The sequence below is a fragment of the Symphalangus syndactylus genome, chromosome 5, assembly GCF_028878055.3.
Source record: "Symphalangus syndactylus isolate Jambi chromosome 5, NHGRI_mSymSyn1-v2.1_pri, whole genome shotgun sequence".
Taxonomy (NCBI): Eukaryota; Metazoa; Chordata; class Mammalia; order Primates; family Hylobatidae; genus Symphalangus; species Symphalangus syndactylus.
In genome coordinates this window covers 47,323,846-47,347,654 of record NC_072427.2, presented here as the reverse complement: position 1 = coordinate 47,347,654, position 23,809 = coordinate 47,323,846, and the positions used below count along the sequence as shown (strand labels likewise).

The window sequence follows — 23,809 nt, the reverse complement described above, 5'->3', positions numbered from 1 at the left end:
CTAGATGAAACCACCTTCCCTCTCCCACCCACTTCATCCCCTTCTTTGGTCTTCATGATACCTTTCTGAAGAGTCTCAGCCAGTTGTCCTTTGAGATAGATGATGCATCACATTCTCAATTTGTCTGAATGTATCCTCAGGGTGTCACTGATATTGTCACAGAGATTGTTCCTCTATCTGTGGTTCATCCTGCATGCTGGGAATTAGATCTAAAGGCTTGATTATATAAATATTCAGGGATACTTCCTAGGTGCTGCTCCGTACTTCGTTGTTTTTTGTTTTGTTTTATTTGAGATGGAGTCTTGCTCTGTCACCCAGACTGGAGTGCAGTGGCACGATCTTGGCTCACTGCAACCTCTGCCTCCCGGCTTCAACTGATTCTCTTGCCTCAGCCTCCTGAGTAGCTGAGACTACAGGCATGTGTCACCACTCCCAGCTAATTTTTGTATTTTTAGCAGAGAAGGGGTTTCACCATGTTGGCCAGGCTGGTCTCAAACCTCTGACCTCAGGTGATCCACCTGCCTCAGCCTCCCAAAGTGCCGGGATTACAGGGATGAGCCACTGAGCCTGGCCACTGCTCTGTACTTTGAATTGCATCATATCAGGAGGCACCTAATATCTCATTGTCCCACTTTAGTGGGAGCTGAAATTGATCAAGATGGGGGCTGTGGCAGCCAGACCTCTGCATTAGAAAACATATGCTTCATACCTTGTGACCACCAAATAATCTATGGAGTAATTTGTTTGTTGTTCTCTTGTTTAAATAAAGGTATAATTTACATATAGTAAAATGTACCCCTTTCAGACTGCAATATTTGACAAATACATAGTCATATAACTGCCACCCCAATCAAGAGATAACACACATTGAAGCATTATTCCCAAGTTGTGGAAGCAACCGATACATGGATTTTTTAAAATGTGATATATAATAGGCTGGGCATGGTGGCTCATGCATGTAATCTCAGCACTTTGGGAGGCCAAGACAGGAGGATCGCTTGAGCCCACGAGTTCAAGACCAGCCTGGTCAACATAGGGAGATTCCATCTCTATATAAAAAAAGAATTAGCATAGCAGTATGCATCTGTAGTCCCAGCTACTCCAGAGGCTGTGGCTGGAGGACTGCTTGAGCCTGGGAGTCAGAGGCTACAGTGAACTGTGATCATGCCACTGCACTCTAGCCTGGATGACAGAGTGAGACCTTATCCCCATCCCTGCACCCACTAAAAAAAAAATGTGGTATACAATGGAATATTATTCAGCCTTTAAAAAAAGGAAATACTGCCACATGCAACAACACGGGTAACCTCGAAGATATTGCACTAGAAGGACAAGTACTTAGGCTGGACACAGTGGCTCATGCTTGTAATCCCAACACTTTGGGAGGCCGAGGCAGGTGGATCACAAGGTCAGGAGATCGAGATCATCCTGGCCAACATGGTGAAACCCTGTCTCTAATAACAATACAAAAATTATCCAGGTGTGGTGGCGGGTGCCTCTAGTCCCAGCTACTTGGGAGGCTGAGGCAGGAGAACTGCTTGAACCCAGGAGGCAGAGGTTGCAGTGAGCCGAGATCGTGCCACTGCACTCCAGCCTGGAGACAGAGCGAGATTCCGTCTCATAAAACAAATAAGCAAAAAAACCCCAGAAAGACAAATACTTCATGGTTCCACTTATATCAGGTATCTAAATAGTTAAACACATAGAAGCAGCAAGTAGAATGGTGGTTGCCAGGAGCTGCCGGGAAGGAGGAAATGGGTAGTTGCTATTCAATGAATATAAAGTTTTGGGTTTTTAGCCAGGCGCAGTGGCTGACGCCTGTAATCCCAACACTATGGGAGGCCGAGGTGGGGGTGAATCACTTGAGGCCAGGAGTTCAAGACCAGCCTGGCCAACATGGTGAAACCCCGTCTTTACTAAAAATACAAAAATTTGCTTTGAGATCCTGTCTCAAAAGAAAATAAAATAAAGTTTTAGGTTTTTGTTGTTGTTGTTTTTGAGACAGGTCTCACTCTAGAGTACGATGGTGCAATCTCGGCTCACTGCCACCTCGAGCTCCCAGTAGCTGGGATTACAGGTGGGGGCCACCACGCCTAATTTTTTGTATTTTTAGTACAGACAGGGTTTTACGACGTTGCCAAGACTAGTCTCAAACTCCTGACCTCAAGCGATCCACCCGCCTTGGCCTCCCAGAGTATTGGGATTACAGGCGTGAGCCACCGTGTCCAACCTCAAAGTGATTTTCTAATTGTCATTCTTAATATATTTGATAGAATCCATCTGTCAAATATAGCTTTACCTCATTGACCAGGGCTATTTGGTTATCCTGACTAAAAAGACAGGATAAGCTCTTATTTTTTTTTGAGACAGGGTCTCACTCTGTCACTCAAGGCTGGAGTGCAGTGGTATGATCATAGTTCACTGCAACCTCGAACTCCTGGGCTCAGGTGATCCTCCAACCTCAGCCTCCTGAGTAGCTGGGACAATGGTACATACCACCACACCTGACTAATTTTTGTATTTTTTTGTAGAGATGGGGTTTTGCCATGTTGCCAAGGCTAGTCTCCTTGTGATTTTTTTTTTATCACTTTGTTTATTCCCAGTTTTCAGTTTTGTTTCTTCTTGCCCAAATGTGGCTAGTTGAACATATTTTAGAATCCCAGTTTGACTTATCTATAGTTTTATTTTTAATTGACAGATAATAATTGTATACATTTATGGGGTACAGTGTGATGTTTTGTTACATGTATACATTGTGGAATGATCAAATCAGCTGGGCACGGTGGCTCACGCCTATAATCCCAGCACTGTGGGCGGCCAGGGCAGGCGGATCACCTGAGGTCAGAAGCTTAAAACCAGCCTGGCCAACATAGTGAAACTCTGTCTCTACAAAAAATACAAAAAATTAGCCAGGGGTGGTGGTGCATGCCTGTAGTCCCAGCTACTACAGAGGCTGAGGCAGGAGAATCACTTAAACTTGGGGGGTGGAGGTTGCAGTGAGCCAAGATCACGCCACTGCACTCCAGCCTAGGCAACAGAGTGAGACTCCGTCTCAAGAAAAAACAAAAACCACAAAAAAAGATCAAATCAGGCTAATTAGGATATCCATTACCTCAAATATTTATTTCTTTGTGATGAGAACATTTAAAACCCTCTTTTAGCTATTTTGAAGTATACATCGTTATTAACTGGTCACTACGCTGTGCAATAAATCACCAGAATTTACTCCTCCTAACTGGAACTTTGTACCTTTTGACCAGTGTCTCCCCTTTCCCCCACAACCCACCCCCTCTCCAACAGCCTCTGCTAACCACCATTCTACTGTTGACTGCTATGAACTTTTTTTTTTTTTTTTTTTTTTGAGACAGGGTCTCACTCTGTCACCCAGGCTGGAGTGCAGGGGCACTATCATGGTTCACTGCAGCCTTGACCTCCCTGGCTCAAGCAATCCTGGCACTACAGGCATGTGCCACTGCACCCAGCTGATTTTTTTACTTTTTGTAGAGACAGGTTTGCCATGTTGCCCACCCTGTTCTCGAACTCCTGGGCTTAAGCAATCCTCCCACCTTGGCTTCCCAAAGTGCTGGGATTACAGGCGTGAGCCACTGCCCCAGGCCTTTTTTTCAACTCCAGGCATAAGTGAGGTGACGCAGTATTTGTCTCTCTGTGCCTGGCTTATTTCACTTAGCATCATGTCATCTAGGTTCATCCATGTCACAAATGACAGAACCTTCTGCTTTTTAAGGGCTGAATAATATTCCAATGTGTATACATACTTTTTTTTTTTTTTTTTTGAGACAGGGTCTCAGCTCTGTTACCCAGGCTGGAGTGCAGAGGTATGATCACAGCTCACTGCAGCCTCAAACCCCTGGGCTCAAGCGATTGATCCTCCTGCCTCAGCCTTCTGAGTAGCTGAGACTATAAGCATGCACCACTATGATCGGCTAATTTTTTATTTTTTGGAGAGACTGAGTCTCCCTGTGTTGCTCAGGCCAGTTGCAAGGTCTAAAGCAATCGTCCCACCTCTCAAAGTGCTGGGATTACAGGCATGAGCCACTGCACCTGGCCTTTAGCGATTTTTTTTTGAATACTTTTTCCATTCCACTCTCTTCCTCCTTACCTTCTGAGACTAATTATGAATGTTAGCACTTTTGTATAGTTCTACAGATCTGTGATGATCAATTTTGTGTCAACCTGACTGGGCCATGGGGTCCAGATTCCAGGACTTTCTCTGCTGTGTGGAGCCTCAGTTCCTGAGGATCCCAGCCAGGCTAGGCTGCCTTCTCTCCATTGCTCAGTCTTTTTGTTTGTTTTATATGTAACATCCAGGGTTGTTAACTGTACTTAGTGGGAGGAATAGGGAAAACACCTACTTCATTTTTCCAGAAGCAGAAGTCAGGAGTGGAGTCAGTACTTATCTCTTTTGATGTTCAAATTGTCCCATCTTTGGCCAGTGGAACAAGCCATTATTCTTTGATAGGTTCCTTACACCAAAGGATACTCCAGGCGAGTCCTCCTTGTACCCTCCATGTGCCAACCCTGGCATCAGCCTTTTCTACAAGGAGCCCTAGCTGGTCTGGGCCAGTCCTGGGAGCCCATCTGCCTTAGTCTTCTCGAGCTGCTATAACAATGCCACAGACCAGAGGCTGGGAAGTTCATGATCAAGGTGCCAGCAGATGCAGTTCCTGTTGACAGCCCTCTTCCTGGCCTAGTAGACAGCCACCTCGTGTGCTCACATGGCCCTCATCTGGTGTGCACGTGTGGACAGAGGCTTCAGCATATGAATTCTGGAGGAACATGAACATTCAGTCCGTAACACCGTTCCCCTTGCCAATGACTGGTTCAGGCATGGTCACTTCTCTCTTCCTAAAGAAGATGGCAGTGGCTGGGCACAGTGGCTTATGCCTGTAATCCCAGCACTTTGGGAGGGCAAGGCGGGTGGATCACCTGAGGTCAGGAGTTGAGACCAGCCTGACCAACATGGAGAAATCTCATCTCTACTGAAAAAAAAAAAAAATACAAAATTAGCCGGGAGTGGTGGGGCATGCCTGTAATTCCACCTACTCGGGAGGCTGAGGCAGAACTGCTTGAACCCAGGAGGCAGAGGTTGTGGTGAGCCAAGATCGCGCCACTGTACCATCTCAAAATAAATAAATAACAAGACAGCAGTGAAACCTGGGCAAGAGGAGCGAAACTCCATCTCTAAATAAATAAATAAATAGAAGATGGCAGTGAAACAAGGGCAATCTCGTTTCTGTACAAGGGGCATTTGGCTTTGGGGCCACCAACTTGCTGCTAGCCTGAGGACATGGCCAGGGGACAAAGACAGCAGAGCCAAGAGTATCCCAGATCTGGGAGCTAGAACCCTGATTTTCTTCTCACTAGACAAGCAGATGCACTTTGGTCCTCAGTTGGCCTCACCTGTGACCTCCCTCAATCAGCAATTGAGAAAATGAGTGATGGACCAAGGAAGCCCGTATGCCACTTTTTTTCTCTCACAAAAACCCTTGATCTGAACCCAAACAGAACCCCCTGCACACATTCCTTTATACTTCTGTTTATTTTTCCTGCTCATGAAAACAGCCAAAAATTGCCTTTCAAGGGAAGGGAAGGTAATGCTGGGAAAGGTCCTCAGGAGCCCTGAGCTGAGTTCTCAAGAGAGAAGTGAGGCAGCTGGTGATCTGGGAGGCCAGAGTCCAGGCCAGGGCCTCAGCATCCTAGAACCAGGGCTGCCTCCCGAAGAGCAGTTCAGAGGGCGTGACTCCATACGGGCAGGGCAGCTCCACACAGGCCTGAAACACCTTTCTCCTCAGCCGAGGGAGCTCATCAGGGTCTGAGCCTGCTTCAGTTCTGCAGAGGGAAGAGGTGGGCAGGTGGGAGGTAGTCAGGCGGACCTGGGAGAGCCTCTTACCCGTCGAGGAATAGCTGAGACTCACCTGCCAGGAGGACCTGGAACTTGTCTGCGGAGAGGGACATGGCAACAGGCTGGGCTGGGGTCCCTGGGGCAGCTGCCACCTCCAGCCGCAGGTGCACCATGGGCTCTTCCACGGACTGCAGCAGGCTGGAGCTCAGGGTGTAGTCCACCCGCCAGCCCACACCTGCCAACCTATTCACTGTGAGATGGGGTGGGTGGCTCTCAGGATCAAAGCAGGCAAGCCAAGTGGCCCTCAGCCGACACCCACGCTCAGCTCTCAACCCTTCAAGGCTATGTGGCCTCTAAGAAGCTCCCATCCTGCTGACCCAGGCTCAGAACAGGGCGGGTGCCCGATAATCCGTTCGGATCACCCACAGCAGACCTCAGTGAGAAGAAACCTTGACTGGAGTCAGGAGACCCAGGGCCAGGTCCCAGCTCTACGGCTGCTAGTAACCATGTGACCGTGGTTAAGTCAGCTCCCTGGACTCTCCATGCACTTTGCGTGCTGCGTGCACGTTCTGGAATGAGCCCGGACCCTGGCTGGCCTCATACTTACTGCGTAGGCTGCAGACCCGCAAGTGCTTCTGCAAGGGGCTTTGCTTCTCCTCGTAACAGCGGCACAGGCTGGCCGCGTGCTCTGCAGGTAGAACGGAGTAGCTCTGGAGGTAGCAGGTGGGAGCTGGGCTTGGGCTCCTGGCCCAAACAGGGCCTGTCCCCCTCTCTACCAGCCCTTGGCCCACAGGCTGCCCAGCTGCCAACCCACAACCCATACCTTTGGGCAGCCCCAGCTGCTGCAGTTCACTGGACAAGGATTCGCCATCGACACTGTGCTTGGCCGCACTGGAGAGGATGAAACTCAGCACTGCCACCGTGGCCTTCACATCGCCTGACTCTGAGGGACCCATGGGTGGGGCAGGGGGGTGTCACTGTGGGTCCAGCCACCTCCCTGTTGCCCTATTAACTTTAGCTCAAAGCTCCCAGGCCTCCTGGAGCCACAGGCACTGCTACTGCTCCACCAGGAGCTGGCAGAGGACAGGAAGGTGGGACTGTCAATGTCTTTCCTTCCTTCATGCTCCTCCACCAGAGAAGGCAGGTTAAGGATGCTGCTGGGAGGGGTGGGGAGCCCCTCTGTACCAGGCACCAGGCCGAGTTCCCAGGGTTGCCTGGGGCCTATAGACTCAGTGGGCTACTCACCAAACTTGGCGTCAGCCGTGAGCTTCAGGATCTTCTCATACTATGGGGAAAGGAGACCTTCAGGGGGTGCCAGGCCCCTGCTCACCAGCCCCTCACCCCCAGCCTGGATCCTGTGATAAGGAACAGACAAGCTGGAAAGAAGGAAGGGAGGTGCCCAGAGAGGTTGAGAGACTGGGTCACCCGTCTCCCCGGGCCTAGTGCAGAGTTTTAGGGCAGTGGGGGTCACGAGGTCATGGGACAATGGGGTGCTGGATCTTGTACTCACATCAATTCCCTGTCCCAGCAGCTCCTTTAGTACCTGGCTGCAGAGCAGCCGCAACTTCACAGAGGACTGGAAGGGAAGTCCTTACATCAGCCAGGCTGGCAAACCTCACCCCTCCTTCCTGGGGACAGGCTCAGAGCAAGCCAGCCACTGATCAAAGTCACAAAGCATGGTAGCACAGGCTGAGAGCACTGAGGCCCTAACCCCAGAGAAACCTCGCCATCCTCTACACCCACAGTCCCCAGCCCAACACCCCTCCTCCACCCAGAGTAGACCCTGTGCACTCAACCATCTTGGCCAGCGTGCTGATCTCTGCCAGGACCCAGTCGGGACAGTCCAGATCACCACAGAACCGGAACCTCTGCAAGGGAGGGAGGCAGGTAATCAGGCTGGAGGGAGGTCTGAGGTGTGGCCAGGATCCATGTGTCTCCCACACTGCTGCCCACCAGGGACCCCTGGTCCCCAACATAGATGGATACCCTCTGGCCTCTTGTTCTCCCCTATCATTAGGCTGTTGAGTAAACTCTCTCCCTGACCCACCCTGCCACCAAACCCTGCTCTGAGGTCTACTCCAGGCATTCATCTGCTCAGCGAACATCAATTGAGTGCCTTCTCTATGCTAGCTCCCACTCTAAGTGCTGGGGGTACAGCAAGGGATAAAACAAAGTCCTGTGCCTCACAGAGACGAGTGACCTCTCTCCCCTCTTCCTTGTACCCACACAACTCCAGCCACTCCAGCATCCCTGCTGCTGCTCAGGAACACCAGCCTTGCTCCCGCCTCCATGCCTGCTGCACTCTCTGTGTGGCTTGCTATCCTTTTTTTTTTTTTTTTTTTTTTTTGAGATAGTTTCACTCTTGTTCCCCAGGCTGGAGTGCAATGGCGCAACCTCGGCTCACCGCAACCTCTGCTTCCCAGGTTCAAGTGATTCTCCTGCCTCAGCCTCCCAAGTAGCTGGGATTACAGGCATGTGCCACCACACCCGGCTAATTTTGTATTTTTAGTAGAGACAGGGTTTCACCATGTTAGCCAGGCTGGTCTCGAACTCCCGACCTCAGGCGATCCGCCTCCCTCAGCCTCCCAAAGTGCTGGGATTACAGGTGTGAGCCACGGCGCCCGGCCAGTGGCCTGCTATCCCTTAAGTGACACATCAGACCAGCCTTTCTTTTTTTAAAAAATAAAAAAATAAGACAGAGTCTCCCTCTGTTGCCCAGGCTGGAGTGCCATGGCCATGCTAGTCTCGAACTCCTGACCTCAGGTGATCCACCCTCTTCACTCTCCCAAAGTGCTAGGATTACAGGCGTGAGCCACTGCACCCGGCCAGAACAGCCCTTCTTGATAATACTTCTTAAAATAGCCCTTCACCCAAGGAAATTATGGAGGCCGGTGGATATGTTCATTATCTTCATTGTGGTGATCCAAGAGCCAGGAAGATTTGTTCTTTACTTGTCCAGCCTCATCTTTCCCTAACCTCCTGATGATACTCTCCCAGCTATGGGAAATGCATTCATTCCTGAGGAGCCATGCTCTCTCTCACCTGAAGTCTCTGCACATGCTGTTCCCTGTCTGAAGACACACGTCTCCCACGCTTGCCTCCCAACCCCAGGTACACAAATTGTACTTCAGCCAGCCAGCTCCTGCTATCCACCTTTAAGGTTGATGGCATCCTCAGGGAGCCCCCTTAGCACTACACACAAGGCGCTGTTAGGTCTCTGCCCCTGGAGCCTTAACTGTGACTGCCAATTCAGGCCTCCGATTTCCCCTTCCCTAGGCAGCTCAAGTCCTCCCAGTGCCTAGCACACTTCATGGTATAGAGTAGGCTCTTAGAGCGTACGGATGGATGGATTGGATGGATGTATGGATAAGTCTCAACCCCAAAACTACTACTTTCTGGCTCTGGAAAGAGCGGAGGGGCTTCCTGTTAAACAGTGTGCAAGAGTGATCCTGATTCTAAGCACCTTCTCGTACAAGCCCCACAGCAGGGCTGGGTAAGGGGGTGTCCTTGGGAGGTCCTCTTGGGGATGGGGAAGACCTGAAAGGACTCCCAGCTCCAGACAAGCCCTAGTTCCTGCCCCGGGAGGCAGGGGCCCTTCCTTTCACCAGGGAAGTACCGGGACTCTAAGCCGGCCGGCCTGCTCTGTCTTACCCGCCCCCTACCCCCGCCCCCGTCTCGGGAGCGGGGTAGCGGTGGATTTTTCCCTACCAGACCCACAGCCCTCACGCCCGCACACACTGTGTTTGCGGAGAGGCCAGTACAACCTCCCCCAGTTTCCGGAGCCACTTGGCGCCCCCTCATTCCCGCTCCAGCAGCCCAAGCCTCGCTTCGCCCCTGGTGCCTCACCATCGCGCCAAGAAGCCTGGGCCCGGGAATTTCTTTTTCTGGTCCGACCGGGTCAGCTGAGTCGGCGATCACGTGACTTGTACTAAAGGCCTCTGGGAGGGCGGGCCCTGCTCGAGTGAGGCTGGGAGCGGACCGCAGCCCACTGGAGGTGCCGGGGACCGAATGCTGGCGTCTCCTCCTCCGTCTCCCAGAATCTTTCCCTGGAAAAACTGGCGCCAACCGCAAGTTTAACTGAGGACCGAATTAAAGCATTAGAAAAGACAGTGGAAGTTATTTCATTTGTTTAACTTAAGGGGGTAGGATCCCGGGAGCTAGGGTGTTTCAGGTCATTGCCATGTTTTCCACTGTTAAGCAAATAGCATTATACACAGCTGCGGGCTGTGGCAAAAGATATATTTTTAAAACTATTGAAATATACTACATATACAGAAAACTACCTATTATAAAGCTTAATAAGTTTTCATCAACTGTACACCTCACATAACCAGCACCCAGGTAAGGAAATAAACCAGATAACTTCTTCAAGTGCGTGGGTATTTTACTTCATTTTGATGAATCGTCTAGGTGCCTAGCAAAAAGGGCTGTCATAATTAACTTTCTCAGGAAAACTCCCTACAGCTTCAACATCAATGGATGCTTATCTTAATTTTTGCCAATCTGATGGGGAAGAAAAATCGGTTGCTTAGATTGCAGTGGTAGTCTGATTACTGGTAGCCTTGAGCTAATGGGTAGTCTAGAACAACTAAGTTTCCGACATTGACTTGAAGAGGCAAAAACAAAAAGACAAAACAACAGCAAAAATACATTAGAGAATAGACTAATAACCAGAGAAGAAATTGAACACAGTCGTCCCTTGGTAACCTCAGGATGTTGGTTCCAGGACCCCAGAGATACCAAAATTCACAGATACTCAAGTCCCTGATATAATATGGCATAGTATTTGCAAATAACCTGTGCACATCCTTCCGTATATTTTAAATCATCTGTAGATTACTATAATATCTAATGCAATGTAAATGCTTTGTAAATAGCTGTTGTAAAGTTTTTTAATTTTTTTTTTTTTTTGAGACGGAGTCTTGCTCTGTCGCCCAGGCTGGAGTGCAGTGGTGCCATCTCCGCTCGCTGCCAGCTCCGCCTTCTGGGTTCACGCCATTCTCCTGCCTCAGCCTCCTCAGTAGCTGGGACTACAGGCGCCCGCCACTGCACCCGGCCTGTGTTTTTTTATTGTTTTACTTTTTCCAAATATTTTCGATGCACAGTTGGTTAAATCCAAGGATCCAGAAACCCAGGATCCAGAGGGCTGACTGTAGTTTGAGCTCTCTCCTCAATTCCATGCCCATCCCATGCAACAGGTGCAGCTAGTTTTATTGTTGCAGGCTTTCAGGCTTTCAAAAGACAGAGCCCATGACAATTAAACTGCACTATAAAATAGAAAGAAATGTAAAGTGTCCCAATTCATGGTAAAATTGAGCTCATTTCTGAAGAGTTCTTTTACAAATCATAACCACTAGCCTGTTGAAAACAACAGTACTTTAAGTTACTAGACTATCCTATACCATGCCAAAAAAATTTTTTAAGAACATAAGACCTGTAATCATAGCATTTTGGTAGGCCAAGGCCGGTGGATCGCTTGAGCCCAGGAGTTCTAGACCAGCTTGTGCAACACAGGGAGACCCCAGTCTCTGCAAAAAATTACCCGCTTGTCCTGGTGCACATGTGTTGTCCCAGCTACCTAAGAGGCTGAGGTCAGAGGATCTCTTGAGCCTGGGAGGTGGAGGCTGCAGTGAACCATGATGGCACCACTGTACTCCATCCATCCTGAGCAACAGAAGGAGACCATCTCAAAAAAAAATAAAAAATAAAAATAAATTTAAAAAAGGCTGGGCGCGGTGGCTCATGCCTGTAATCCTAGCACTTTGGGAGGCCGAGACAGGGAGATCACCTGAGGTCAGGAGTTCGAGAGCAGTGGCCTGGCTAACATGGCAAAACCCCGTCTCTACTGAAAAAAAAAAAATTAGCAAGGTGTGGTGGTGGGTGCCTGTAATCCCAGCCAGTCGGGAGGCTGAGGCACAAGAATTGCTTCAACCCAGGGGGTGGAGGTTGCAGTGAGCTGAGATTGCACCACTGCATTTCAGTCAGCTTGGGCAACAGGGTGAGACTCCGTCTCAAAAAAAAAGATGATTTGACTATTTAGACCAGTGGTTCTCACACATTAGAGTGCACCATCATCACCTGCAGGGCTTGTGAAACTGGCTGCTGGGCCCCACACCAGAGTTTATAACTCAATAGGACTAAGGTGGGGCCGAGCATTGCATATCTATGTTCCCAGGTGACATTTGAGACCATGCTTTGAAAACCACTAGTGTAGGGAAATATACTAGAGAATATGTATATATGTTAACTTACAGGTTTCTGTCCAGTAGAAAAGATAACTACCAAAGATTGCAGTTTCATTGCCCAGTATGATTTTTTTTTTTTTTTTGAAACGGGAGTCTCGCCCCATCGCCCAGGCTGGAGTGCAGTGGCGTGATCTCGGCTCACTGCAACCTCTGCCTCCTGGGTTCACACCATTCTCCTGCCTCAGCCTACCGAGCAGCTGGGACTACAGGCACCCACCACCACGCTGGGCTAATTTTTTTGTATTTTTAGTAGAGACGGAGTTTCACCATGTTGGCCAGGATGGTCTTGATCTCCTGACCTCATGATCTGCCCGCCTTGGCCTCCCAAAGTGCTGGGATTACAGGCATGAGCCACCGCGCTCGGCCCCCCTTTTTGTTGAGACGGAATCTCGTTCTGTTGCCCAGGCTGGAGTGCAGTGGCACGATCTCAGCTCACTGCAACCTCCGCCTCCAGAGTTCGAGCGATTCTCTTGCCTCAGCCTCCTGAGTAGCTGGGACTACAGGCGCCCACCACTGCACCTTGCTAATTTTGTATTTTTAGTAGATACAGGGTTTCAACATGTTGGCCAGGCTGGTCTTGAACTCCTGACCTCAGGTGATCTGCCTGCCTTGACCTCCCAAAGTGCTGGGATTACAGGTGTGAGCCACCATGCCTAACCTCCCTATAGGATATTAACAAGTTTTGTCTCTATCTCAATACATTTCAGAACGCCCTTCCTGGAGCATTACAGACTCTGTCTCTCAAAAAGCTCCTTGAACTCTCTTCACCATGTTGCTAACTCCCTTGTGATTTAAAGAAAATATCTTATACATATTCCTTCATTATTTGTATGAAAGTCATGCTTTCAACATTGTGAAAATTATACTTCACGCTGGGTGCGGTGGCTCATGCCTGTAATCTCAGCACTTCTGAAGGCCAAAATGGCAGGATCACGTGAGGCCAGAAGTTTGACACCAGCCTGGCCAACATGGTGAAACTCCATCTCTACTAAAAAAAAAAAAAAAAAAAAATCAAAATTAGTTAGGGGGTGGCACATACCTGTAGTTCCAGCTACTTAGGAAGCTGAGGCACAAGAATTGCTTGAACCCAGGAGATGGAGGTTGCAGTTAGCTGAGATCGTGCCACTGCACTCCAGCCAGAGCCAGACCGAGACTCTGTCTCAAAGAAAAAAAAAAAGAAAATTATACTTCGATACAGTATGCTAATATAAAGGATATAATATGGTTTGGCTCTGTGTCCCCATCCAGATCGCACCTTGAATTGCAATAATCCACACGTGTCAAGGGTGGGACCAGGTGGAAACAATTGAAACATGGGGGTGGTTTCTCCCATGCTGTTCTCGTGATCGTGAGTTCTCACGAGATCTGATGGTTTTATTATGGGCTTTCCCCTTTGCTCAGCTCTCCTTCTCTCTCCTGCTGCCCTGTGAAGAGGTGTCTTCTGCCATAATTGGAAGTTTCCTGAGGCCTCCCCAGCCATGCAGAACTGTGAGTCAACTTAAACCTCTTTTCTTTATAAATTACCCAGTCTTGGGTATTTCTTCATAGCAGAGTGAGAATGGACTAATACAGTGTACTAATAACAGCCCAGACAGTAGTATACAGGTACTACTATACTTTGATGCTAGAGGTATTCCCATTAAGGTCAGGAGCAGTATGTGCTATCATTACCATGATCTAACATCGTTCCAGAGGTTTTTAGATCAGCAATTCTCAACTGGAGGTGATTTTGCCTCCCTGGGGATATTTGACAATATCTGAAATCATTTTGGCTGTCACACTCAGGAGTGCTACTGTCATGTAGCAGGCAGAGGCTGGGGATGCTGCTAAACATCCTGCGAGGCACAAACAGCTCCATAACAAAGAATTATCCAGCCCAAAATGTCAGTAGTGCTGCTGTTGAGAAGCCCTAGTCTAGACAAATAAAACATGGGAAATCCATTAACATAAATGTGCGAAAATAATAAACTAGTATTTGCCAATGACAGTCTAGCTAGGAGGTCCAAAAGAAGCACCTGAAGAACAGTTAGATTTTGCACGGGCTGCATGGTGGCTCATGCCTGTAACCCCAGTACATTGTGAGGTCGCATTGGGAGGATCTCTTGAGGCCAGGAGTTCAAGACCAGCCTGGGCAATATAGTGAGACCGCATCTCTACCAAAAATTAAAACAGCCAGATGTGGTGGTGTGCTCTGATAGTCCCAGCTGCTGAAGTGGGAGTATCGCTTGAGCCCAGGAGTTGGAGGCTACGGTGAGCCGTGATCATGGCACTGCACTTGGAAAAGATATTTTTTGAGATAGGGTCTTTCTCTGTTGTATCCTGGGTCTTGCTATGTTGCCTGGGCTGGTCCTGAACTCCTGGCTTCAAGCAGACTTCCTGCCTCAGCCTCTGAAAGTGTTGAGATTACAGGCGTGAGCCACTGCCCCTGGCCTTACAAAATAAAAATAAAAAAATAAGTTGCAGGATGTTATGCGGCCCGTTGAAAAATGTTGGAAAACAGTTGTGCATGTGACCCAGCTGTAACCAGTTATAAAAGTATCAGGATTAAGAAATGTACTGTGTCTGGCTTTCCCAAGTTTAGGTTCCCGCTGAAAGAATGAGATGGACCTTTTCTTCCTCCCCTCCTCACCTCCCTGCAAGAACCAGGATTGTGCATTTTGATGGGCAGGCTGTTACCTCTGGCAAGCCACAGGGGGCATTCAGAGCCTTTCCGCGTGTGTTTTCTGGGCACTTGGATAAAGACCCCCTGTCCAGGCCTTTGTTTAGGATATTTGGCCCATGGAGGAATGAGGGTGGAATCACCTGGGAGGGATAGAGTTCAGGAAGCGTGACCTGAACTCCAGGTTCTGGGCTTATACTTTGTTCCCATGCAGCACCCTGTTAGTGGTGACTGGGACCTGGAAGTCAGGGGCCTTGGTGGCCAAGCGTTGGCTGGACAGGAGGAGCTAAGGGAGGTGAGGGGCATCTCTCCAGCACTGCCCCCCACCCCGTCCCCAAGTCAATGCCCTCTGTCGACTCAGACACAGCCCCAGCCAGCAGCAGTGCAGGTCAGGAAGGGCGAATGCACTCAGCAGGGATCTGCTCCATAGTCTCCGCCTCACTTCATCTCGGGTTGTGAGGAGTGAGTCCCCACAGCACTGATATGATATCCTGTCAGCTGAGACTATTCAGCTTGATTTAGAAAGATAAGGTGGGACATCTCTTGGGCATGGCGTGTGGAGCAGTGCCATCCCTCTGTGGCAGCAAGCCAAGCAATAAACGAGAATGTGCAAAACCTGCATCCCAGAATCACCATTCCTGGAGGGAAAGCCTATATTGTCAAGATGCCGACTCCTAAATTAACCCAAACATTCCACCCAGCCTCGAAAAACCAGTAGAACTTTGACATTAATACACTAACCCTCAGTTCTATACAGAAATGTGTAAGAATAGCCACGTACTGTAACGTGCGGTCATTGAGAGAGAGGAGCCCGTCAGAACAAATGGAACCAAGTCCAGAAACATGTCTGTCTAGGCGCAAGATGCCAGCATGTGAGTCAGCCAGGGAAGCAGAGCAGGAGGAGATATTTATTAAGATTTAAAACCGAGCTGCATACCTCAGGCCTATAATTCCAGCACTTTGTGAGGCTGAGGTGGGAGGATCACTTGAGCCCAGGAGTTTGATGCTGCAGTAAGCTATGATCGTGCCACTGCATTCCAGCCTAGATGACAGAGCAAGACCCTGTCTCAAAAAAAAAAAAAAAAAAGAGCTGAGATGCGCCCTTACGTGAAGCCACCTTGGGCACAGTTTCCAAGACTGGTGAAGCCCCACTCAGGACCAGGGGGCCCAGCCGTAGCTAAGTTTCCACTGCCTGAGTGGCACAGTGTCCTGTAGGTGGCCATAGTGTCCTCAGTCCAGTCTCTGTTGGGCCTCAGATCCGCCAATCATTCCCATTCTGCCCAAGCTCTGCCTCATTATGGCCTCCACTGACCGCAGCCTCTTCCACCTTTCCAAAGGGACCCCTGCTCATGCTCTCCAGCCCGCAGTAGTGCCTGCTTCTCCAGGAAGCCCACCCTGCTGGCTGTGGGCTCTATGTAGGAGAGCTGGGCAGGCTGGATCCCACCACTGAGTTCAGTCTCGGGGGTCTCCACCCGTGCTAGGTTTCCACTGATGGGACATAAGTGGCCTGAGGGTCCTTTACATCCACACAAGAGCCCCATGGTGACCGGGAATGGGGTTCTGAGAGGTTAAATGACTTGCCCAAGACCCCAGAGCTGGCTAGAATTCCTGCACTGCCACATCCAAGGCCATGTTTGGGCCTCCCACCTGGGGGCCCGGACACCCCTCTGCATCTACCAGGCTGGGAAACACATGTCTGCTGCAGCTTCCTCCCAGTGACTTACAGCAGCTGCAGGTTTCTGGGGGGCCTTCTACGGGGCCCAATGCAGCAGGGAGCCGAGAACGCTTACAGAGCCCCGCGTTCTCTCTCTGCCCCCTTCGGCTCCGAACTCATACTAGCTGGTCTGATGTAAGAACAGGCGTTGGTGAGGGTATTGGGGCTCTGGTCAAGTAGCCCAGGCCTTCAGCAATCAGGTGATGTTGATCTGGAGAGAAGGTGCCTACTGGGGGGAGCAAGCATGGCCCAGGGCCCCGGCCCCCTGCAGGGGCAGCCCCCTCTTCCTTCCCAGAGTCCCCTAGAATCCAAAGGCAACCAGGGTAAAGTGCAGTGTTCAGCTGTGTCCTGGGGTCCAGGAAAGCCAAAGAGAAGTTGCTCCACCTGCTGTCCACCAGGCACCCTGGCAGAGAACAGCCTCAGTCCACCCCAGCCCAACACCAGATCCCAGGGATGGATCCACCTGTAAGAGGGCAGCATGAAACTGCCCCCATTGTCCCCAGAGAGTCCCCTCAGTCATGGGCTCTGACCAGGGTGCAGGTGGGTCCAGCAGGCTGGCCCATCGTGGGTGTGGCTGCCCATTGGTCCTCTGAAGAGCCTCAGGGGCTTGTAGCAGCTGGTGTATGTCTGGGCTTGGAAGCAGAGGATGTTCCCCAGCCAGAAGGCAGGGGACACTTGTTTTGCATTCCAGTCCTCTGCAAGGACAGGGACCCCAGGCTCTGGGAACCCCAGCTCTGCCCGCCCTGCCCACAGCCTACCACCATTTGGCCCAGGCAAGTTGCCCCGGCTCCCACAGAGGGAGCCACCCTTCCTACCTCCTGATGTTTGCCCACACCAGTCAAGTTCTATTCTGGAAAAACCCTCCACGTCCTTGGGAAGGCACCTCCTCCTTGACTCCTTTTCAGAGCTACCGCCCCCACTTCCATTTTCTACCTATCATTCAATGCGGAGACCACCTTCTTCCCTGGGCCAGGGCTGCTCTGGAGGCAGGGAGTTCATGGCCAGGCTGTGGGGTGTAGCAGAGCACCGGGTATAGACCAGGCTCTGCAGGCACACCTGTGCAGAGAAGTCAGCGACCCACAGGTGAATGCCCCTCCTTCCGGCCCCACCCACCTCACAGGCAGAAAGAGGGAGGCTTCACAAGGAGGTTGAGGTAAACAGGAGAGCCCGGGTCACCTCTGTCTGATCTGCTGCCCTCCTGGGACAAAGCCAGAGGTCTGAGCTGGAATGTGTCGAGAGCCCTGGCCCAGTCCAGGTTTCACTGATGAGGCTGAGGGAGGGGCTGGGTCAGCCCAAGTCACTGAGTCCATAAGGGAGGGCCCTTACCATAACCCAGGACCCTAGAGCTAGCCGAGGCCGCATCCGTTTCCCACCTAGACCAAGGTAGGGGCATGAACTGGCTTCTGGCTTCTAAGGCCGAGGCCCAGCACGCCTCTCCCTCCCCTTGCCGGTAGCTGTTGTCACATATCAAAAGTGAGTTTTTCCCCGAGGGGCTGGAGGTGCAGCTCCTTGGGCTGGACCAGGTGGCCAATCCAAACAAGTCCCTGTGCATCCCCACCAGCCAGGAATTCTCACGCCACACAGCAGCTGGGGGCACCAGGATACCCTGGGGGATTCCAGGGACGAGCCCTCCTACAGGCTCCCACAGCAGCACTGCTGCCCCCAGACCTGCCACCAGCTCTGTGTCCATGCAGCCTTCGAGAACCTGGCCCCTCACACACACCTGCCCCACTCATCACACCTGGCTTTCCTGTGAAAAGTGGAACTGGTTCCACCTGGGCCAGCTGGAGAAGGGCCTCAGGAAGTCACCATTCTGGGGATTCATTCCAATCATTCACTTATTCACCAAATACCCACTGTCCACCTTTCTGTACTAGGCCAGGAGTGATAGTCAAGTGGAACACATGTCCCAAGGAGCTTTCCTCTCTTTAGAGACAGGCAGGCAGACTCTCAGACCATGAGGTACCCTCTGGGCTAGGGGGTGCCCAGGGCTGGATGCAGGCAAGGGCCTTGCCCACAGGAGGTGCTGGTGGGTACAGATGTGGAGGCCACCATGGGAAGAGGGTATCCAGACAGAGGACCTAGCATGTATCCAGGCCCAGGGTGTGACCTGGGGCAGGTGCGGGGCTGCTCTATCTGGAAGGCTTCCTGACTCTGCCGATGATAGGCTGTGGCTGGATCAGGCTTCATGTCGATTTTTAATATTATGTTTAATACATTTTGATTATGTAACTAAACATGATTATTGTGATAAAAATTATGAAATGTAGAAAATCTAAAAACACAAAAAGCCAGCAAACTCCTTCTCTCCCCAAATAACTGCTTCAACAGTATTTTTGGACTTTTTTTCTCATGTATCTGCAACTATAAACATAAGCTGCACAAGATAGTATCCTTCCCCATATTCTGTTTTGGAGCTGGATTTTTCACTCAGCAGTGAATACAGGCAGGCTTTAAACAGGCCAGGCATTGTGAGGGCCCTGAGAAAGGAGACTGACCATGTTGCTGAGTGACCTTGGACAAGTCTCGCCCTCCTCAGAGCCTGGATTTTCTCGATCCAGTGAAGGGCAGGAAGGGCTGCAGTAGGACTACATCAGCGCTTCCCAAACTCAGAACTGCCACGTGGAGCTGTGTGAGCTGTCACTGCACAACCCCAGGGGCAGGAGCATTCTTGTCATAGCCTCTGTGAGTGGGGCTCCTGCCCAAAAGTGTGCTGTGCCAACCTGGGGCCCACAAGAGGATTTTAGGCGATATGCAGATGAATTTATTTTTACCATCACCTTCTATTTGTAGTAAGGGCTCGTTAAACCACAGATCGCTGAAACCACTCCTCAGAGGTTCTGATTTAGGAGGTCTGGGGTGGTGTCTGAGAATGTGCATTTCTAACGTTCTCAGGTGATGGTGATGCTGATGCTGCTGGCTCAGGGACCACGCTTTGAGAATCACTAATCACAAATTTCCTTTAATTAATTAATTTATTTAAGGCAGAATTTTGCTCTGTCACCCAGGCTGGAGTATAATGGTGCAATCATGGCTCACTGCAGCCTCAACCTCCTATGCTCAAGCAATCCTCCGGCCTCACTTCTTGAGTAGCTGAAACCATAGGCACACGCCACCACGCTGGATACTTTTTATTTTTTGCAAAGATGGAGTTTCACCATGTTGCTCAGGCTTGTCTCGAACTCCTGGGCTCAAGCAATTCTCCTGCCTGGGCCTCCCAAAGCAAAAGTTTCCTTTTTAAATACATTTATTTAGGTTTTAAAAATGAATTGACTTAAAGCACGTGAATAGATCTTCAACAGTAACCACTGGGGAAATGCAAATTAAAACCACAGTAGGATATCACTACAGATCCATTAGAACAGCTCAAATCAAACATAGTGACAATATCAAATATCGGTGAGGATGCAGACAAAACTAACTCTCTCATACATCGCTGGTGAGAATATAAAATGGTACAGACACTCTAGAAAATAGTTTGGCAGCTTCTTTAATTAAACATATACCTCAATGTATGACCTAGCAATTGCTTCTGGGCATTTGTACCAGAAAATAAACTGATGTCTGCACAAAAACTCATACATGATTGTTCATGGCAGATTTATTTGTAATAGCCGCAAACTGGAAACAACCAAATACTCCCCAATAGGTGAAAGGTTAAGCAAACTACTACATCTATTCTATGAAATGCTCTTCAACAATAAAAGGGGGCCAGGCATGATGGCTCATGCCTGTAAACTCAGCCCTTTGGGAGGCCGAGGCAGGTGGATCGCCTGAGGTCAGGAATTCAAGACCAACCTGGCCAATATGGTGTAACCCCGTCTCTACTAAAAATACAAAAAAAAATTAGCTGGATGTGGTGGCAGGCACCTGTAATCCCAGCTGCTCAAGAGGCTGGGGCAGGAGAATTGCTAGAACTCGGGAGGCAGAGGTTGCAGTGAGCCGAGATCGCACCATTGTACTGGGTAACAAGAGTAAAACTTCATCTCAAAAAAAAAAAAAAAAAAAAAAAAAGCCAGGCATGGTGGTGGGTGCCTATAATCCCAGCTACTCAGGAGGCTGAGGCAGGAGAATTGCTTGAACCCATGAGGTGGAGGTTGCAGTGAGCTGAGATTACGCCACTACATTCCAACCTGGGTGACAGAGTGAGACTCCATCTCAAACGGAAAAAAAGAAAAAGGAACATGCACAACTTGGATGGATCTCAAAGGGTATTTGCTGAGTAGAAAAAAAAAAAGCCAGTCTCAAAAGGCCACATATTATGTGATTCCATTTATATAATGTTCTTTTTTTCTTTGTTTGGTTTTGTTTTATTTTGTTTTTGAGATGAAGTCTCACTCTGTGGCCCAGCCTGGAGTACAGTGGCACGATCTGGGCTCACTGCAGCCTCCACCTCCCGGGTTCAAGTGATTCTCGTGCCTCAGCCTCCCAAGTAGCTGGGAGTACAGGCACTCACCATCATGCCTGGCTAATTTTTGTATTTTTAGTAGAGACAGTGTTTTTCCATGTTGGCCAGACTGGCCTCAAACTCCAGGCCCCAATGGTTCCACCTGCCTCGGCCTCCCAAAGCACCGGGATCATAGGTGTGAGCCACCATGCCAGGCCTTCATTCATTCATTCATTGAGAGAGTCTTGCCCTGTTTCTCAAGCTGGACTGCAGTGGCAGGATCACTGTAGCCTCTACCTCCCAGGTTCAAGCGATTCTCCTGCCTCAGCCTCCCACGTAGCTGGAACTACAAGCTGGTGCCACCATGCCTAGCTAATTTTTGCATTTTATAATATTCTTGAAGTGACGAGATTATAAAGACAGAAAGCAGGTTAGTGGTTGCCAGGAGTAGGAAAAGTGGAGGGGAAGAGCCAGGAATGAGTGCAGAGGAATAGCAGGAGGGGGATTTTTGTGGTGGTGGAATGTAGGGAAAAGAGAGATCAGACTGTTGTGTCTGTGTAGAAAAGGAAGATATAAGAAACTCCATTTTGACCTGTACCCTGAACAGTTGCTTTGCCCTGAGATACTGTTAATCTGTAACTTTGCCCCAACCTTGAGCTCACAAAAACGTGTGTTGTATGGAATCAAGGTTTAAAGGATCTAGGGCTGTGCAGGATGTGCCTTGTTAACGAAATGTTTATAAGCAGTATGCTTGGTAAAAGTCATCGCCATTCTCTAGTCTTGATAAACCAGGGGCACAATGCACTGCAGAAAGCCTCAGGGACCTCTGCCCTGGAAAGCCGGGTATTGTCCAAGGTTTCTCCCCATGTGATAGTCTGAAATATGGCCTCGTGTGATGGGGAAGAGCTGACTGTCCCCCAGCCCGACACCCATGAAGGATCGGTGCTGAGGAGGATTAGTAAAAGAGGAAGGCCTCTGTCTCCTACCTGCCCCTGGGAATGGAATGTTTTGATATAAAACCTGATTGTACATTTGTTCAATTCTGAGGTAAGAGAAAAACCACTCTGTGACGGGAGGCGAGACATGTTGGTAGCAATGCTTCTTTGTGATTCTTTTCTCCACTGAGATGTTTGGGCGGAGAGAAGCATAAATCTGGCCAACGTGCACATCCAGGCACAGTGTCTTCCCTTGAACTTACTTGTGACACAGATTCCTTTGCTCACATGTCTTCTTGCTGACCTTCTCCCCACTGTCACCTGCTCTCCTACTGCATTCCTCTTGCTGAGATAGTGAAAATAGTAATCAATAAATACTGAGGGAACTCAGAGACCAGTGCCAGTGCAGGTCCTCAGTATGCTGAGCGCCGGTCTCCTGGGCCCACTCTTCTTTCTCTATACTTTGTCTCTGTGTCTTATTTCTTTTATCAGTCTCTCATCCCATCTGACGAGATATACCCACAGGTGTGGAGGGGCAGGCCGCCCCTTCAGTGGGTATCCTGATTGTAGTGGTGGTTAAATGAGTCTACATATGTGATAAAATGGTATGGACCTAGACACGTGACACTGTTAGATATTGTCCTACATTTATACAAAATAGAACCTTTGGAGGAAACTGAGTGAAGAGTACATGAAACCTCTCTGTACCATCTTTGAAATTTCCTCTGAATCTATGTTTCCAAATAAAAGGTTAAAATTTGTAAAGTTGCTTTAGACAAAAATATTAAATAAAAATAATGTCCTCTCCACTCCCGTGAGTAACTTGGCTCCAGGGGCTCCGCTCGCCACCCAGGACCGCGCCACCGACCTCCGCCACGAGCAAACCCTTCCAATGGCCCTTGCTGCGCAGGCCAGGACGCCTCTCCCCCCTCCACCCCCGCCGCGGAAAGTTAAGTTTGAAGAGGGGGGAAGAGGAGAACATGAACATGAAGAGGAGGATCCACCTGGAGCTGAGGAACTGGACCCTGGCAGCTGTTCGGGAACTTGTCTTGGACAACTGCAAATCAAATGACGGAAAAATTGAGGGCTTAACAGCTGAATTTGTGAACTTAGAGTTCCTCAGTTTAAAATGTAGGCTTGATCTCAGTTTCAAATCTTCCCAAGCTGCCTAAATTGAAAAAGCTTAAACTCAGTGAAAATAGAATATTTGGAGATCTGGACATGTTAGCTGAAAAACTTCCAAATCTCACACATCTAAACTTAAGGGCAAATAAACTGAAAGATATAAGCACCTTGGAACCTTCGAAAAAGTTAGAATGTCTGAAAAGCCTGGACCTCTTTAACTGTGAGGTTACTAACCTGAATGACTACCGAGAGAGTGTCTTCAAGCTCCTGCCCCAGCTTACCTACATGGATGGCTATGACCAAGAGGACCAGGAAGCACCTGAATCAGATGCTGAGGTGGTTGGTGTGGATGAAGAGTAGGAGGGTGAAGAAGAAGATGAGGAAGACGAGGAGGATGAGGATGGTGAAGAAGAGAAGTTTGATGAAGAAGATGATGAAGATGAAAACGTAGAAGGAGATGACGAAGACGAAGTCAGTGAGGAGGAAGAAGAATTTGGACTTGATGAAGAACATGAAGATGAGGATGAGGATGAAGAGGAGGAAGAAGGCGGGAAAGGTAAAAAGAGGAAGAGAGAAACAGATGATGAAGGAGAAGATGATTAAGACCCCAGATGACCTGCAGAAACAGAACTGTTCAGTGTTGGTTGGACTGCTCATGGATTTGGTAGCTGTTTAAAAAAAAAAAGGTAGCTGTGATACAAACTCCAGGACTCCCACCCACCCAAAGAGCCAAAGAATAGTTCCTGTGACATTCCGTCTTCCTCCGTGTATTCCCTCTTGGTAATCTATCAGTCTACCATCGAGCTTAGGGACTTCACCCCAACAAAATTGTAAGCGTTGTTAGGTTTTTGTGTGAGACTCTTGCTGTAGCATAGATAGCT

At 49.4% G+C, this 23,809-nt stretch overlaps 1 protein-coding gene, 1 long non-coding RNA gene and 1 pseudogene across 13 annotated transcripts in view; 2 read left to right on the top strand and 1 right to left on the bottom strand.

Annotated features, from left to right (window-relative positions):
* Positions 1-5,541: 5,541 nt before the first annotated feature.
* On the bottom strand, positions 5,542-9,807 carry LOC129482469 (COMM domain-containing protein 4). 12 transcript variants are annotated; one of them, XM_055278350.2, is made up of 8 exons: positions 9,710-9,800; positions 7,660-7,731; positions 7,374-7,439; positions 7,109-7,148; positions 6,687-6,806; positions 6,471-6,551; positions 5,937-6,113; positions 5,542-5,850 (listed from the first exon to the last, which is right to left on the bottom strand). In XM_055278350.2, exons 1-8 carry the CDS (start codon positions 9,710-9,712, stop codon positions 5,810-5,812), a joined length of 600 nt encoding a protein of 199 aa, XP_055134325.1. In that variant the 5' UTR covers positions 9,713-9,800; the 3' UTR covers positions 5,542-5,809. The 12 variants fall into 12 exon arrangements, with proteins under 12 accessions (XP_055134325.1, XP_055134330.1, XP_063495101.1 ...); XM_055278355.2 differs by lacking the exon at positions 9,710-9,800 and adding an exon at positions 9,628-9,646; XM_063639031.1 differs by lacking the exon at positions 9,710-9,800 and adding an exon at positions 8,906-9,603.
* A 19-nt stretch (positions 9,808-9,826) lies between these two features.
* The window catches only part of LOC134736626 (uncharacterized), a 30,668-nt gene continuing 16,685 nt past the window's right edge, over positions 9,827-23,809 (top strand). Inside the window, exons 1-2 of the long non-coding RNA XR_010120734.1 lie at positions 9,827-10,204; positions 13,510-13,596. This is a non-coding gene — a long non-coding RNA (uncharacterized lncRNA). The remainder of the gene's footprint in view (positions 10,205-13,509; positions 13,597-23,809) is intronic.
* On the top strand, positions 22,506-23,707 carry LOC129481765 (acidic leucine-rich nuclear phosphoprotein 32 family member B-like; annotated as a pseudogene).

What these genes read in the sequence shown, in the direction of transcription:
- LOC129482469 (XM_063639031.1), bottom strand. Translation starts at nt 9,034, where the DNA reads ATGCCATCAACCTTAAAGGTGGATAGCAGGAGCTGGCTGGCTGAAGTA. An exon ending in TGCTGGGACAGGGAATTGAT is followed by an intron (nt 7,149 to 7,373) that starts GTGAGTACAAGA and finishes CTTTCCCCATAG; the next exon opens with TATGAGAAGATCCTGAAGCT. An exon ending in CACGGCTGACGCCAAGTTTG is followed by an intron (nt 6,807 to 7,108) that starts GTGAGTAGCCCA and finishes TGGGTCCCTCAG; the next exon opens with AGTCAGGCGATGTGAAGGCC.